General features: G+C 41.7%; 1 protein-coding gene across 3 annotated transcripts in view; it reads left to right on the top strand.

Moving 5' to 3' along the window:
• Positions 1-18159, top strand: part of NNT (nicotinamide nucleotide transhydrogenase) — a 92180-nt gene that overhangs the window by 22041 nt on the left and 51980 nt on the right. For all 3 annotated transcript variants that reach the window (XM_027520555.1, XM_027520557.1, XM_027520558.1), the window contains exons 6-7: positions 1499-1587; positions 4722-4909. In XM_027520555.1, coding sequence (XP_027376356.1) covers positions 1499-1587; positions 4722-4909 — 277 coding nt within the window. The remainder of the gene's footprint in view (positions 1-1498; positions 1588-4721; positions 4910-18159) is intronic.

Below are 18159 nucleotides of genomic sequence, written 5' to 3'. Positions count from 1 at the left end.
TTGGGGATTTTTATGGAGGCTTCATAAGTAGGTATTTACTCCACTTCCAGCCTCTGTTCCCTCTCTGGAGAACGGATTCTGTCTTTTAAATTATGGGATCTTTTGTTATTTCTTGATTCAGGATAACTTGGCCCAGTCTGCTTTGCTTTCTTTCTCTCTCTCTCTCTCCCTTCCTTCTTCCTTCTTTGTTTCTCTTTTCCTTCCTTTCCAGGGATTGGGCTTTGGTATGTGGAGTGGGATGGTGCCTTGGGGCCCAGTAGCATCTTATTCCCTCTGGTCCCTCTTTGTCTCCCTTCCTGTAAATCCCCTCTGCTCCTTAAACAAAGCATTCCCATTAAGATTGATAAATGAGATCTCTAAAACACTGCCCAGAGGTCACTGGAGCACAGTTCCACTAGCCTAGTCTTCTTGAAGAGGTGCAAGAAGTGGGCATGATGGGTGGGTGGGAATTTATAAACTTCACTGTATCTGTGGGTGTCTCTCTCTCTCTTTTTTTTAGCAGGAACAAGGAGTTGCCTTCAATTGACTGCGAAGTATAATAGGGACTTTTCTCTGGAAGGCACATTCTAGGCTAGAGACAACATTGTTCTTAGCTTGTTTAGAATGAGGAGACTCTTGTTTCTGAGGAATTCTTTGATTTCCTTGGCTCCAGTCCTGCCTTGGTTAGAGGGATTAGTTACATTGGTTTGGATTTCAGGTACAGTTCATTCACAATGGATCAAAGTTAGGCACTTGGTTCCCTCTCTTTCTTGTAGAAGCATTTGAGCTCAAAATAGGATTAGATGCTTCACAAAGTTGTACCCATCTCTGAAACTTATTTTGATGTTTTATGAGCATAAAGAAATATTACCCTGGGGATTCTATTAGAAGTAGCTTTGATATGGTGGGGAAGAACCGTCAGTCTTTAATATTCCCAACACTGCTGATGCTGTATATAGCTTTTACAGTGAGATGCTGGGTATCACACTGTTTTGTGAAGTTGTTCTAAACTTTACTTTTTTTTAAGATTTACTTAATTGTGACTGTTTTGAGTCTTTGTTACTCTGCATGGGCTTTCTTTAGTTGTGAGCTGGAGCTGTTTCTCTTTGCGGTGTGCGGGCTTCTCATTGCGGTGGCTTCTCTTGTTGCGGAGCGCGGGCTCTGGGGCTCCTGGGCTTCAGTAGTTGTGGCTCAAGGGTTTGGTTGTTCCTTGGCACGTGGAATCTCCCTGGACTAGGGATCAAACCCGTGTCTCCTGCATTGGCAGGTGGATTCTTAACCACTAGACCACCAGGGAAGCCCTATTTTAAACTTTTGAAAAACAGTGGTGGTCCAGTTAAAGGGTAGTCTATCCACTCAGTACATTTTCTGAGGACTGAATATCATCACCAGCACCACTGGGTGTAATGGTGGATGCTAAGTGTGATACCTGGCCCTGAGAGGTACTGGCTGATGATTTTACATAATCACTTGATCATGAACTGTATTTTAAACACGCGGGTTCTGTTTTCTCTCCTAGATTCTGATAGTTGGTGGTGGCGTTGCTGGGCTGGCTTCTGCAGGTGCAGCCAAGTCCATGGGTGCCATTGTTAGGGGATTTGATACAAGGTGAGTGCTATACTCGTGATTGCTTTAAGGTAAAAACATTTTGCTTCAGGTGAATATTATGTTTTCCTTAGAATTTATAAACTGAAGTAGTGCATTGAAACTGTTGTATGACTTCTTTCCATTTAAAAATATTTCCACTTTTTCACAGTTTACTCAAAGTGAAAATGTATTACTTAGTGGGGAAAAAATTTTAAGGACCCAGACACAGTACATCAGAGACTATTTAAAAAAAGAAAAAGAAAACAACTCACACTCAGACTTGTATTTTCACGTAGATTAGCAATGGGACCAGATGGCAGGGTTTGCTAATCTCTCTCCTGACTTTCTTCTGTTTCTCTACTGTGTTTTATTTCTGCTTGAAATGTGTTTAGGCACTAGGTAGGGCTTGAAACGGAGAAGGCAATGGCACCCCACTCCAGTACTCTTGCCTGGAGAATCCCATGGACGGAGGAGCCTGGTAGGCTACAGTCCATAGGGTCGCTAGGAGTCGGACACGACTGAGCGACTTCACTTTAACTTTTCACTTTCATGCACTGGAGAAGGAAATGGCAACCCACTGCAGTATTCTTGCCTGGAGAATCCCAGGGACAGAGGAGTCTGTTGGACTGCTGTCTATGGGGTCGCACAGAGTTGGACACGACTGATGCGACTTAGCAGCAGCAGCAGCAGGGCTTGAAAAAAGGTGTTGTGAGTTTGAAGAAGGGGAGTAGTATGAGCAACATCTTGCAGAGCAATAGCGGGGGTGAAGGGTAGGGGGTTGAGAGGCATGCTCTGCGTTGAAGGATGGAAGCAGGTGAAGTATATTGGGCAGCAGTAGAGCCTCCAGATGAAAGTACTTGATTATGTCCATTGCATATTTGTTTAAAGCAGACACATCATCATTTTCCTAGGATTTCTTTAAAAGAGAAGTTTGATTAGAATTGTTCTTCATTTCAGGCTGCTGTATAGCACAGGGAGCTTGGTTTGGAGCTCTGTGATGACCTAGAGGGGTGGGGCGTGGGGGGAGTGGGGAGGGAGGTCCAACAGGGAGGGAGTACATGTATACACATAGCTGATCACTTCACTGTACAGCAGAAACTGACACACACGTTGTAAAGCAATTATACTCCAATAAAAAAAATACATGAAAAAAAATGTTCATTTCAGAACACACTTTTTTGTTGTTGTTTAATCACTAAGTCATGTTAGACTCTATTGCAGTCCTGTGGACTGTAGCCTGCCAGGCTCCTTCTGTCCATGGAATTTTCCAGGTAAGAATACTGGAGTGGCTTGCCCTTGCCTCCTCCAGGGGATCTTCTTGAACCAGGGATTGAACCCTCGTTTCCTGCTTGGCAGGTGGATTCTTTACCACTGAGCCACCTGGGAAGCCCTGTCACTTTCTTAAAGTGTAAGACAGTGGATTATTGGGACTTCTCTGTGGTCCAGTGGTTAAGACTCCACACTTCCACTGCAGGAGGCTTGGGTTTGATCCATATTGTGGAATTAAGATCCTGCGTGCTGCTCGGCCAAAAATAATTCAAAAGATAATGTATTATATCTGAAGTGAAAATCCGGGGGAAGGACTCCCTTTTCACACTAGAGGCAGCAGCTCATCACTCATCAGGGCTATCCAGGACCAGGATCTTTCTGTCTCTCTCTGCTGTCCTCAGTTCTGGCTGAGGTATGAACGTCCTTGTTCAAGCTGGCAGAAATGGAGAGAAGCTCATGTTCATCCATGCCTTACTTTTCCTGCCCTGCCTTCTACATCCTACCTGACCGTGGCGGTTATCATGGGGCTGAAGGGCTTAGACCACTAACTACTGTTTCCCAAATTTCCCTGATGATAAGAATGACCTGCAGCTCTTGCTAAAAATAGAGATTCTGGTCCCTCTGCTGGAGATTGTAATTTCAGTGGTTCTGGAGAGGAGCTTGGCAATTTGAATTTTTTTTTTACTTTAATTTTTTAACTTTACAATATTGTATTGGTTTTGCCATATATCAAAATGAATCCGCCATAGGTATACATATGTTCCCCATCCTGAACCCTCCTCCCTCCTCCCTCCCCTGAATTTTTAACAAGTACTTGGAGTGATTGTTGTCATTAGGGAGATTGGGATTCACTGTAGTGGACTGGATGTGGTGAGTTAAACACACTAGAGCTGAGAGCTTTATTGGCTTTGGTTTTCCAGCTAGTACATAGAACTTGGCTAGTGTTTATTTATTTTTAACCTGAATGCATTTTTACATAAGTTAATTGTGTTGGTTCTTCACATTTATGCCATTTTTACATAAGTTAATTGTGTTGGTTCTTCTTACTATTTATGCCATTTATAGATTGCTTTTCTCAAACACAATTTAGTGCGGACTAGGGGCAAAAATCGCTTTGTAACAATATTTCTAAGTAAGAGTCTTTTATGTGGTTAAGTCCCCATAGTTGGAATGTTTACAAAGGATTTGACTGATGTCAAATCTGAATGTTGGTCAGATCTCACTTCATCATTGACAATGGGACCTCTGTCAGGAAACAAAACTGATGACTGGAGTTGGCAGTAGTGAAATTTCTTTTGTGACTTAGCTAAGTGATTTAGTTAATTAAGTTAGTAGAATTTCCTATAGTTTTTTTTTTTTCCAGGAGAAAATATCATAAAAGTGTTACCCGTCTTTAGAAAAAAATGGAAACAGTCTGGTCAGAGATCTCAAAAAAAGGAGTGTCCACTTTTGAATTTATAGTTTTCTTAACAATGTGTATACAAATGATCTTTTTTTCTTAACATTTTATTTTGTATTGGAGTATAGTCTGTTAACAATGTGTTAGTATCAGGTGGACAGCAAAGGGACTCAGCCATAGGTATACATGTATCCATTCTCCTGAAACTCCCCTCCCATCCAGGCTGCCACGTAACATTGAGCAGAGTTCCCTGTGTTATACAGTAGGACCTTGTTGGTTATCCATCGTAAATATAGCAGTGTGTACATGTCCATCCCAAACTCCCCAACTACCCCTTCCCCCCGTCCTTCCCCCCTGGCAACCATAAATTTGTTCTCCTGAGTCTGTGAGTCTCTTTCTGTTTTGTAAATAAGTTCTGTAAATGATGATCTTAATTTCTGTATTAAGGACCTGAAATAACTGCTGCTTCCCCTTCAATAATCACCAGGGCCGCAGCTTTGGAGCAGTTTAAGTCTTTGGGTGCTGAGCCCTTGGAGGTGGATTTGAAGGAATCTGGTGAGGGACAAGGAGGATACGCAAAGGAGATGTCCAAAGAGTTCATTGAGGCCGAAATGAAGCTCTTTGCTCAACAGTGTAAGGAGGTGGACATCCTTATCAGCACAGCTCTTATTCCAGGTGTGTCATTACATCAGGGGTTATTGCTAAAGCGCCTTTATGAACGGTATTTTAAAATGAGAGTGAGTTTAACGTCAGGATTCAAGTAAAGATAGATTTACTTCTAGAAAATAAGAAAGCACATGAAAGGCAGAAAAGACAAAATCACTGTGGCCTCTGGAGAAAAATGGTCATTCATGATGTGATATATTTTCTTCAGTTTCTTTTCCTGTATATTTTTATCTGTGTTTACAGATTATGTACAATATTAGATTTATAAGTAGTTTCCTCTGTTTATACCCTTGAAAAATTGGTTTTTAATTTACTTCTGTTCTCTTTGTTAAGATACTACATTCTTATTATAGGAAATCCAAACAGTACTAAAAAATGTGAAGGAAAAAAGCATACATTGAAAGTTCCACTAGAGATGACCATTATTAATATCTTGATGATTGTTTTTCTATACATGAGAGATAAAGAGAGGGGGCTTTGTGTGTATGTATTTATGGAATTTCCAGTATATATTTTTTTACTAAAGGATATGATACTTTGTCATGTTCTAGTTACTTCCTTTGAAGTGTTTGGTCTTTGCACCCAAATCATGAGCTCCTTGATAGAAGGAATCACTTAAGTCCTTTACAGTATCTTCTTCTAAAGAATATTTTTCAGTCAATAGATGATGGATATCCAAGCAGCCAGCATTTATCAATAGTAAATAGTACACAGTAGCTTGATCTAGCAAGATTTGGGCGTGAAGAGGCTCCCTCTTTTTTATTGCTACTTCCTCTCCTGTCCTTTCCTTCTGTTATTGAATAATGAATACCAAGTTGACTCTTATTTTTTTCCCTTTCCAAAAGAAAGTGGGCCAGATAATGAGAGCTTACAGGTTCAGATTACTTGCGTTTGAACCTATAAAGGAGCTTCGCTTTCTCTAGGGGACTGTGGAGGATCAGGGGAAGCTGCTTTGTCATGAGGTTATGGGAAGTGGGAAGTTCTCTTCTGGCACTCCTCCCCCTGCCCCTGCCAAATCTGGCTAATATACACCTAACAGCAGGAGATTGATTGGCATCATATCTATGAGCTTGTGGGGGAAATTGTGCCTCCCAGGCTCTCCGTTGTGTCCTCTTTGCCCACATGGTACCTGACAGGTGAGCTGCTCTCTCCAGGTACTTCCATCCCCCTGGAGCTGGCCAGATGAAGCAGATAGCGGGAAGGTGATCTGGGCTCAGCCCCTAGAGGAATCTGTGTGTGGAAATGAGACTGGGGTTGGTTACTGGAGACAGGTGCAGACCAGACAGGACAGGAGCTGCTATTTGTGAAATCTGCTGGCAGCAGAGGACTCATGGACAAGCCACGGCAGGAGAGCACTTCAGGGTCATCCATTCCTGTTGTGGCGGTGGCTGCTGGCTCACCTCTTACACAGTTGGTTTTGAAGGAGGTGAGGTTGCTGTAGCCACCATGTGACCGTTGAAAGGTTAGCAGGCTACTGGCCAGAGGAGTTAGGACCTGAGTAGATATAACAAGTGGCCAGTAGAGGGTGCTAAAGCATTTACTCATGCAGTAAAATGGGGAGGCTTTGAAGCTGGTAGTTTCAGTGAAGCCATATTCTTTATAAAGAACTGAGGATAATTTGGGCATAGTGTATAGAATTATCATTATTATTTTTAAAAATTTTTGTTGGAGTATGGTTGCTTTACAATGTTATGTTAGTTTCTACTGCACAGCATAGAATTATTATTGATTGTAAAGCTTTAAGTAATAGAACTCAAGACTTCTTGTATAAAAAACATTTGGACTTTCTGGGCCTACCCCACAAAGGGTTTTTTTTTTAACCTAAAAAAGGGGCATATGATGAGTTGACTTGACTTTAACCTCTCATTTAAAAAAAAAAAAAAATCAAGTTAATAGTAAGTATACTTTAGCAACAGGTCAAATTATATGATAGTGGAATATAATATATACTATACTATGCAAAAAGAAGTTGTTGAGGAAGTTTTATGAATCTGTTTTGCTGAGCCTTTCCTGTTTTCAGTCTTTTCTGAAGCAACCGGCTCAGAGCACTTTAAACCTGTACAATGTCCTTGACCAGTGCCATTGACATGAGCTTGCACTCATAAGGCTGATCTTAAAGGACTTTTCTGTTACTTTTTTTAGTAAACCCTCCAAAAGAGAAAAGCTAATTCAAATATTATAAGGAAGATGGTCTTTTAAAGATCTTTCACATCCCTAGGGGACTGAAACTTGAAAGTATGAGCATTAAAAAAAAAAAAAAAGATTGAATTATATAAAGGTCCACGTGCTCTTTGAAAAATAGTGCCCTTGGCATTATACCCTTATTGACGTTTGTCCCAAGCCTTTGCATGTGTGTGTCTTGCTCCTGAAAGACTGCTGGAGCATAAGTTGTTCTAAAGTTTTCCTTGAGTGGATCCAAAGGGGATTAAGTCAAATGTCAGAAGTTCCCCAAGTAGCAATTCCTTAGACAGAGATCCTCACGGCTGTGCTGAAGACCTGGCCAGGATAAGAACATTAAGAGAGGAGCATGGGCAGTTAGCTTGCTTCAGGCAGCAATCATGCCGAGTGGGTAAATTTTCATTCCTCCTAGGCACACATTAGTCAGTGGGCTTGGACACACAATTGCATTGTACTTAGGAGGATCGTAGGTAGAATGAGATGTTTCTATAGCTAGCTGCTTATTATGCTGCCTGCTATCTTTTATTTTTTTAGTTTATTTTTAATTGAAGGATAATTGCTTTACAATATAGGTTTCATTTCTGGCACACATCAACATGAATTAGCCACAGGTACACATACGTCCCCTCCCTCTTGAATCTCCCTCCCACCCCCAACTCTTTCCCACCCCTCTAGGTTGTTAGAGAGCCTTGGTTTGAGTTCCCTGATTCACACTGCCAATTTTCATTGGCTATCTGTTTTACATACGGTAGTGTATGTGCTTCCACGCTACTTTCTCCATTCGTCTCACCCTCTCCTTCCTCCCCTCCAACCATGTCCATAGTCTGTTCTCTGTGTCTTCATCTCCACTACTGCCCTATGAATAGATTATCAGTACCATCTTCCTAGATTCCATGCTGTGTTGTGCTTAGTTGCACAGTCATGTCCAACTCTTTGTGAGCCCATAGACTGACTCTATCCTGCCAGGCTCCTCTGTCCATGAGGATTCTCCAGGCAAGAATACTGGAGTGGGTTGTGATGCCCTCCTCTAGGGGATCTTCGAAACCCAGGGATGGAACCCAGGTCTCCTGCATTGCAGGTGGATTCTTTGCCATCTGAGCCACCAGGGAAGCCCAAGAACACTGGAGTGGGTAGCCTATCTCTTCTCTAGGAGAACTTCCTGACTCAGGAATCAACCTCCGTCTCCTGCATTACAGGCAGATTCTTTACCAGCTGAGCTTCCAGGGAAGCCCCTAGGTTCCATACATATGTGTTAATATACGATATTTATTTTTCTGTTTCTGACTTCACTTTGAAGTTCATCCACCTCATTAGAACTGACTCAAATGCATTCCTTTTTATGGCTAAGTAGTATTCCATTGTATTTATGTACCACAGCTGCTTTATCTATTCATCTGTCAATGGGCATCTGGTTTATGCTGTCTGGATCCTCTAGATCCTCTCAGTTGAGTTGTGCGATGGATGAGGGCTAGCATTTAACTTAATGGCAGGTAACTTCAAGAGAGGGCCTAGTGGAGAGTGTCAGTTTGTGGTTCTGTACCCACCAGGGAGCACTCCCAACCTTCTTGTGACCTTTAGGGTCATCATTAAAAAGTACCTAGAGAGACTCTTCATAGACTTGAAATATTTAATCAGGAAGAGACTGAATCAGATTGAAAATCTGATTGGTAAGTTAGGACTTACAGGGGCCAGGTGAGGAGGAATTGCAGTGGTTTAGCACTGACTGTTTAAGCAGATTTTGCCTAAATTCCTGAGACACTTAGGAGTGCCATGGGGCACACAGTAAATCCACCCTGATGGAAATAGCCTTCTCCATTTAGGACCTTTCCTGATGGCCACCTGCTTACAAAGCATGAGCGTTGTGGGGTCACTTGACATTCCTGGTCTCCCCTTCCCCACCTCAGGTCCTGCCCTCATGTTGTAATGGCACTGGAAAGCCTGGAATTTTGTTTAATACGGACAGTAACTTGGACTGCTCGTGTTCCCAGCATTGTTAGATAAAGGCATCTAAAGTCATCAGGATTGGAGCGCATCCCCTCCCTCCCCACCCCCATCCTTACCTGTGCTCTGAATTTTGTACCCCTTGGTAAAGTGTTTGTTGCCTTTCCGTTTCTAGTCCCGGTTTAGCTTTGGGGCCTCATGTTAAACTAATTTCACGCTCCCTGGGCCTGATTTCAGTCCTGCTGGCTGCTGTGATCTGTACCAAGGCTGAGGATGTTCAGGCTTTAAACATATTGTTCCTTCTCTTGAGAATGCTGTCCCTGCCCTTCTCTGCCTTTTGAAGTCCTACTGAGCTCCTCCCAGGGACGGAGGAGCCTGGTGGGCTGCCGTCTATGGGGTTGCACAGAGTCGGACACGACTGATGCGACTTAGCAGCAGCAGCAGCAGCAGTTACTCTGTAGTTTCTGCTGTCCCCTACTTTGGAGTAAACACTCTTTTTTTCCCCCTGCATTTGTAGCATTTGCCTGTGGCTCGAATGCCAGCAGTGCTGAGCTCACTGCCCTGTCATTGTCCCATCTCCCTGTGCCTCCAGAGTGCCTGGCTTATCTCTGCCATGGATGGTGCTTACCACGGAGCCTTGTATGCAACAGTAGCTCAGCAGATGTTCCTGAGCTAATGTGGGTTCCTTCTTTTTTCTCAGTTGGTACAAACCCTTTCATTTTACCAATGCTATCCAAGGAAAGATAGAATACTCTTGGGTAGGAATACTGCAGAGGCTAGTCTTAAACTAAGAAAGGAAGCTAGTTTTCTTAAATTTTCGAAACTAGGACTCTTGCCATATTTGCAATTTGAGGCGATTAGCTAGGCCTCTCAGAAGAAAGACTTACGAAGTAGTTGGATGGTCTGTTCAGGAGTTAGAAGTATCCTGTCAGCCAGCAGGGAGGCTATTCATTGGTTGATCATAAATTATAATGGGTTAAGCCATATATGCTTGGACCTTTTTAAGGCACAATGAAGATTAGGGTAACAGTACTTTTTATTTTTGGGCTTCCCCAGGGGTTCAGTGGTAAAGAATCCGCCTGCAAAGGAGCTTTGTGGTAGTTTTGCATGACTCTGGGGAATTGGGAGGGGATGTTCTCCCTTGATATGCAAGGGCCTTGCACATACAAGACCAAACCTGAGGGCTCTCACAGTCTCCTGAAAAATCAACACTGGTTCTCCATCAGATCTCCATCTGTCTCTTGGATTCCATCTTTCATATTGAGTAGAAATATAGTACAAAAGAGTAACTTTCCACAGTAATTTTCAAATCTGTTCTTTTAGGCAGGAGAATAATTGATTCAGCAATATACGTATCTTCATTTATGAAATTCCACAAAGATATTATTGTTTTGATAACTACTCAAGGTTATTCTCTAAAGTAAAGCTTTATTTTTCAGATTTATTCTTTTCATTCTGTAAGCATTGTGGTCCAATATGACAGAACTGTACAGATCAGTGATTTCCAACTTTTTTTGAAGAATGGTTTAACTTTCTTTTATTGACTAATCTGACTCATATACCAGCCTCCCCTCCAATAAATGCATTGTGTTATTGTATGGAATTTTGTAATATTACTTGTATGAAGTTTCATTTGTTTTGAGAATTTTGAAGGACAGAGAGAAATATTTAAATGTTGCAACATCAAGGGGTTGGTTACCACAGGCTGTCTACACATCTCTTTGTAACTTTCAGCAGAGCAGGACAACTTGTCATCAAGAAGAAGATGCCAAAGTTGTGAGGTTTTGCATCATGTCTCAGTCTTGACTGTTTAGAGTATGTTTGAGTGCATTTAGTGAGAGACTGGGCCAAATTAACAGATATCCGTTAGGAAGATTTATGGCATGGAATCTTCTGGTTTGGTCTGTTGTTTCTCCCAAAGTGTGTTGCAAGATTGGGGAGCATTGTGTTCCCCTCCCTGGCAGTCCTTGAGATGAAAAGAATTGGGAGACTGATGCTGCTCTGGTGAGGACGACCCAATAGAGTTACAGCTACAACCAGCACCTTCCACCATGTACGTTTCTGTTCTCCCTTCTTTCCTGTGTCTCAGTAAGAGTTAGGGTGGTCTAGCTGCCTAACAAATTCACCCCAGAGCTCAGACATTATAGACATTTATTTCCTGCTCAGTTAACAGGAATAAGGTGGTTGACACATTGGAGGGCAGCTCTCCTTGCAGTCTTCTGGGATTCAAGTATGACAGTATCACCATAATGGTGATGAGGCTCTGAAAGTCACTCAGGATACTGTCTCTGTTCCACTGACCAGTAGCAAAAGGCCATGGAGGAGTGTGCATGGGATGCCAGGAAGTGGCACATACCACCTCTGCTTACATTTCTCTTGCTAAAGACCTAGTCACGTGGTCAGACCTAACTGTGATGGAAGCTGGAAATTGTAGTCTAACAGTGCCCACAGGAATAAGAGAACATTGTGGTAGTTTGCTAAGGCTGCCATAACAAAATCTCACAGACTTGGGGGGTGGGGGGTGGTGGTGGTGTTGCTTAAATGATAGAAATTTATTTTCTTACTGTCTGGAGCCTAGAAGTCCAAGATCAAGGTGTCGGCAGGTTTGGTTTCTTCTGAGGCTTCTTTCCTGGGCTTGCAGAGAGCCTCTTCTGCTGTGTCTTGGTGTCTTTTTTTTCGTGTGTGTGTCCTCATAGTCTCTTGTTTTAAGGATACCAGTCATACTGGACTGGAGCCCACCCTGATGGCCTCATTTAATGTAATCATCTATTTAGAGGTTCTACCTCCAAATATAGTCGTATTCCGAGTTACTGTGGGTTAGGGCTTCAACATATGAATTTTTCTGGGGACACAATTCAGCCCATAGCAAATGTGGATTTTGGTGAGGAGCTAAAAGCTGCTTTCCTCTTCCCCTATACTGTGTGTGTGCTCAGTCACTTCAGTTGTGTCTGACTCTTTGCGACCCTATGGACCATAGCCCACCAGACTCCTCTGCCCATGGAATTTTCTAGGCAAGAGTACTGAAGTGGGGTGGCATTTCCTTCTCCAGGGGATCTTCCTGACCCAGGGATTGAACCTGAGTCTCTTGCATTGCAGGCGAATTCTTTACCACTGAGCCACTGGGGACATCACTTATAACTGCTTATGTTTAATCCATTCATTGGCGATCAGATCATGGATTTAGAACCAGACAGAGTAGATTCAAATTCTAGTTCCACTACTTAACAGCTGATGTGTCTCTCTTAACTTCAGATTCCTCATCTCTGAAAAGGAGGTAAACATTTTCATCTTACAGAGCTGTTTTGAGGATTTGTTAAGGGAAAAAGCCCAGCGTAGGGCCTGGCACGTAGAGTATTAGCATAATCTCCTTTCTTCCGTTGGTGATGCCTGTCTTGCAGATGGTACCCAGACTGAACAGCTCGTTAAATTTTGCAGTAGAAAGTCTGGACATTCTTGAGCATTTCGTGGTATGTCAGAAATAGTCTCTGAAATCTTCAAGCTTATGGACATAACTCATGAAGTTACAAAACCATTGCCATTAGATGGCAATCTAGCATGGATTTCACTGTGGAAAACCGTGACTTGCTTTTCGTCTGACTTTTCTGAAGATATCTGTTTCATTAAGGCTTTTTTGTCAATCTCATTCTAAGTTTTCTGACATGGAAAAGAAAATAAACAGTATTATTTCTATTAAAAAATAACTTCCTAATTGTTTTATAAATTAGTGTATAATAAATATTCATTAATCTTTTTAGGGGTTTTGGTAGCTGAGGTACACCTAGATGGGCTTCCCAGGTGGTGCTGGTGGTAAAGAATCTGCCTGCCAGTGCAGAAGACACCCATCCCTCGGTGGGCAGGATCCCCTGGAGAAGGGAATGGCAACCCACTCCAGTACTCTTGCCTGGAGAATTCCATGGACAGAGGAGCCGGGCAGGCTACAGTTCATGGGATTGTAAAGTTAGACACAACTGTGTGACTGACTATTGCTTAATGTAATGCATATTTACATATGTATTATATAATATACGTTTCCTTTTTATGTTACCATTTAAGTGTGGTAGGTTGTTTTCCTTTTTTTTAGAATTCCCATAGATTGTGATTGCATGGTAAAGCCTTGACTAATTTTTATCTATACAGAATTTTATAGCTATAACAGGTAAATTATTAAGGTAATCCTGGAAAAATTTTTATAAATGTATTCTCTAGTTATTGGGTAAAGGCTTGTTTTTAGGTTTCTTCTTTAAATCTTTAGGGATTTCTCTAATCTGCTAAAACATGCTGTTACCCTTTTTGCTAAGTATTACATTTACAAATATCTTGAGGCATCCAATTTGTAAAAGTCAAAATTTTGCCAGCCTGACTTTCTTTCTGGTTCCTTATACAAATAATTAATTAGGCAGAGAAAATTTTTGTCTAGTTCCAAGAATAGCATTCACATGTAACGTACTCTACTTGACTATTTAAGCTTAGGTCAGGATCATTCCGTACTCCCCGGTGGCTCAGATGGTAAAGACTCTGCCTGCAATGTGGGAGACCCTGATGGGTCAGGAAGATCCCCTGGAGGAGGGCATGGCAACCCACTCCGGTGTTCTTGCCTGGAGAATCCCATGGTAGAGGAGCCTAGAGGGCTACAGTCCATGGGGTTGCAAAGAGTTGGACATGACTGAGCGACCAGCACTTTCACTCTCAGAATCTCTTTCTGTTCACAAACACAGCTATCTGTAGCCTCTCCAGGGATAACAGAGCTGGAGGGGGTTGGATCTGCGTGTTGCTCTGTCTACCACACTTGGCAGAATCAGAGACTCATTAGATCAGTGGATCAAAATGTTCAGCAGTTTTTTGCCACATCCGATCTGTTACGTAACCAATGATCTCTTTTTTCCTTATGTATACATATATTTGTATAAAAAGCCTTTTGTCCTGATCTGTAACATTTTTACATTTTAAGACTCAATATTTGAACCCCATCTGTGATTTTGAAATTCCAAAAGAGCCTTTGGTGTATATAAGTTAGAATGCCTTTGGCTGCCAGAAGCAGACATTCCAGCACAATCTGCCTTAAACCAGAAAGGAGATTTGTTGGATCTTGTAACTGAAAAAACTGGGCTTCCTTTGTGGCTCAGCTGGTAAAGAATCTGCTTGCAATGTGGGAGATCTCAGTTCGATTCCTGGGTTGGGAAGATCCCCTGGAGAAGGGAAAGGCTACACACTCCAGTATTCTGGCCTGGAGAATTCCACTGACGATAGCCCACGGGGTCACAAGGAGTCAGACATGACTGACTTTCACTTGTCACTTGTAATGGAAAAAAGTCCAGTTACAACTGGAGAGGTATGCTCTGGGAAACCCTGCTGGGCTCCTTTGTCCTCTCAGCTCGGCCCTCTCTGGTTGGTTTCATCCTCAGGGATGAAAGGCAGGGGTAGAGGGGTAGAGGCAGAAGTAGCTTCAGGCCTCAGTGTGCACAGCACATTACACCACCAGAGGACAAGGCAAGCCGAGTCTGATGACTCCCTCTTGAAGAGCAAGGAAACTTCTTTTTCAGAAGCCCTTAGCACACTTTCCCTCATTCTTACTTACTTTGATTGGGTAATGTCTTCACTTTTAAAAAAATTTATTTTTACTTATTTATCTGGGTCTTAGTTGGAGCATGTTGGATCTAGTTTCCTGACCAGGGATTGAACCTGTGCCCCCTGCATTGGTAGCTCAGAGTCTTAGCCACCAAAGAAGTCCCAACATCACTACTTTTGAACCAATCAGTGTAGGCTGGGCCCCTCAACTTACGCCTGGATTTCTGAACAGGTCATCAATAAGTTATCCTTGGGCCAGCCAGGCCTGCCTTTGGAGTAGTTTCAGGTCATTTCTCCTTAAAGCTCATGGACTATGTCGAGAAAATGAAAGTCAGAGTAGTGACAAGAGGATGCTGTATAAACACCAGTGCTCAATGTAAAATTGTGTTCTTGAATAATATTCCTTAATGCATAAATACTACAGTTCAGAGCATCTTTACATGCTCTGTTTTGCATGTAGTAAATATAGGAGTGTATTATATTAAAATTATCCTTGTGTTTATAGTACTTGTTCACAAGAAATCTATTTTGGTTTGGATAAATATATTTAATAAGTTATATTATTAATTTCTTTGTTACTATGTTAAATATACTATGTTCTTGTTAAAGCAGAAAGTTTTTCTTGAGCCTGCTTAATTTGATGCCTTAGAGGCCAGGAAGTTAGGAATTTCCCCATCTGATTAAATGCCATTGAATAATTCCAGTAAGTAATGCTAAATGTTCTTTGGAATTATTATAAAACTTTGTGGTAAACCTTTTTCATCTTGGTGTCTTGTTGTTCTTAATATTTTTAGTGGTTTCCTCTGAATTTTCCTCTTTTTTTTTTTTTTTGGTGTCATTAAAGTTGTCTGTGAGGGCTTGATTCTTTTTCTGCTAAGGCAGAATCTGAAAATTCATTATTTCAGATGACCATGTTAGACCTGATTTACTCAGAGAGGTGTAAATAACATTTTGTAGAACTTTCCAGTAAAGGTTTAGCTGTTGGTGTTTAGTTTAAGCTAAGTCTTTCTATTTGAATTTAGTGTTGTAGAGGCCAATGGTATATTCTTTTGCCACATAGCAGGAAGTTGTTAAAGCTATTTTTAGAAACCCAGGTGCTGCCAGTGCAGGACACTTAAGAGACATGGGTTTGATCCCTGGGTTAGGAAGATTCCCTAGAGGAGGGCACAGCTACCCACTCCAATATTCTTGTCTGGAGAATCTATGGACAGAGGAGCCTGGAGGGCTACAGCCCATAAGGTTGCAAAGAGTCGGACACATGCGACTTAGCATGCAGTCTTTTCTAGAAGTTTTTGAATTTGCCACTTTAACAACTACATCTTCAGTTCAGTTCAGTTGCTCAGTCGTGTCCGACTCTTTGCGACCCCATGAATTGCAGCACGCCAGGCCTCCCCGTCCATCACCAACTCCCGGAGTTCACCCAGACTCAGGTCCATCGAGTCAGTGATGCCATCCAGCCATCTCATCCTCTGTTGTCCCCTTCTCCTTCTGCCCCCAGTCCCTCCCAGCGTCAGAGCCTTTTCCAATGAGTCAACTCTTCGCATGAGGTGGCCAAAGTACTGGAGTTTCAGCTTTAGCATCATTCCTTCCAAGAAATCCCAGGGTTGATCTCCTTCAGAATGGACTGGTTGGATCTCCTTGCAGTCCAAGGGACTCTCAAAAGTCTTCTCCAACACCACAGTTCAAAAGCATCAATTCTTCGGCACTTAGCTTTCTTTATAGTTCAACTCTCACATCCATACATGACTACTGGAAAAACCATAGCCTTGACTAGATGAACCTTTGTTGGCAAAGTAATGTCTCTGCTTTTGAATATGCTGTGTAGGTTGGACATAACTTTCCTTCCAAGGAGTAAGCTTCTTTTAACTACATCTTAGTATTCATTTAATAAGAAAACACAAGAGTATGAAAGCTACTATTAATTCAGTCACATTTCAGAATAAATATGTGTGACGCACTGCCATATAGGCACACATCAAGAAACAGTGCCCATGTGTGAGGCACTTTTTCAGCCTGCAATCAGTTCTGCGTGTACACAGAGATTCAAGAATACCTTATATTAATCTGTGGCACCTCTTGTCTGCTGTTACTGTTTAGTCACTAAGTCGTTCTGACTCTTTTGTGACCCCATGGACTGTAGCCCACCAGGCTTCTCTGTCCATGGAATTTCCCAGGCAAGAATACTGGAGTGGGTTGTCATTTCCTTCTCCAGGGGATCTTCCTGAACCCCTGTCTCCTGCATTGGCAGGCAGGTTCTTTACCAGTGAGCTACCAGGGAAGCCCATGGCACCTCTACTTACCCCAAATAATGGTCATCCAGTTGGGAAACTCTGTAATTAGTGTTATAAAATATCTCAGTTATTCTCCTAATAAAAGTGCTCCCTAATCTTCGAATGCAATCTCCTTCAGTTCTAAACTGTTAGACCTCAGAGCTATAAGTACAGCTTTCCTTCCCCATTTAGCCTGCACATGGTAGGCACTGAATGGGTATCACTTGAGTCAGTGCATAGATGAATACTTGAATGATGACTATGAGTGCATGATGTTCTAGATTGTCTTGGCAAAAGTACGGAAGTAAACTCCCAACTGGGAGGGAACTGAGTAATCTTACCAGGAACTTAATGTTCATGAACCAAAAGAAACCAAGAAATAGTTCATGAAGTTGGACATCTTCCCACACCTTTAACCCACAGTTTGTTCTGTGTCAGGAAATATATTAATATTTTTTTCTCCTTGTTGAGTTTTTTCAATCTCCTTTTTTTGAGGAGGGTGGTTTGAAGAGATGTAAGTTTTGGTCTTTTTGTGTTTCTCATCTTCTGCAAATAAATGATAAAATCAACAGAAATGAGCAGTCAAAAGGGGAAAGCCCAAGCATGCCTCTAGAAAAACCCTTGTATCTGCCTCCGTTTATTAATCTTTCTGCCTCCTTATACAGTCCTGTCCTGAAACACCTGATATGCTTATTTGATCTTTTATCCATATGTCTAGGACCTGTACTGGGCTGTCACTGGGGTATTATGGGACATCTCTAAACGTTGGATTTATTCTTTTCTGTGTTATATGTTATATAAAAAAAACTCTGTGTGCATCTTCCTGTTTGCTATCCATCCTTAGTTATGATTCTGTCTCCCTGTGTAAGTATTTGGGTTCAGTCTTTGAAAGGCTTTCCTAACTGTATAGCTTCCTTTGCTGTAGCAGGGAGGGCAGAGGATTTTGAGTGAAGTGTTTTCTGTTGGTAAGTAAACAGACTGGGTAAGGGTTATTTCTTAATCATTTTAATTGTTATTTCTTAATTATTTTAATTCTTCTAGTACAACTAACTCTTTAATCTCTGTCCTCTACTTAAAGGGGAAACTGGTTGTGATTATGCTTTGTTTGTTTATTTTTATAAAAATAGTGTGTGACTTTTGTTGGAAATACAGTAGAGTACAAAGTAGAAAATAAAGATCATTTGTGATCCTTCTACTCAGTGAAAAATACTATTAACATTTTACCATTTCCTTTCAGCCTTTTTCCCATGCATTTTTATCACATTAGATGAAGATAAAATAGCTTTCTTACTTACCCCACTAAAT

The sequence above is a fragment of the Bos indicus x Bos taurus genome, chromosome 20 (genome assembly GCF_003369695.1).
Source record: "Bos indicus x Bos taurus breed Angus x Brahman F1 hybrid chromosome 20, Bos_hybrid_MaternalHap_v2.0, whole genome shotgun sequence".
Taxonomy (NCBI): Eukaryota; Metazoa; Chordata; class Mammalia; order Artiodactyla; family Bovidae; genus Bos; species Bos indicus x Bos taurus.
This window is presented reverse-complemented; position numbering and strand designations above follow the sequence as displayed.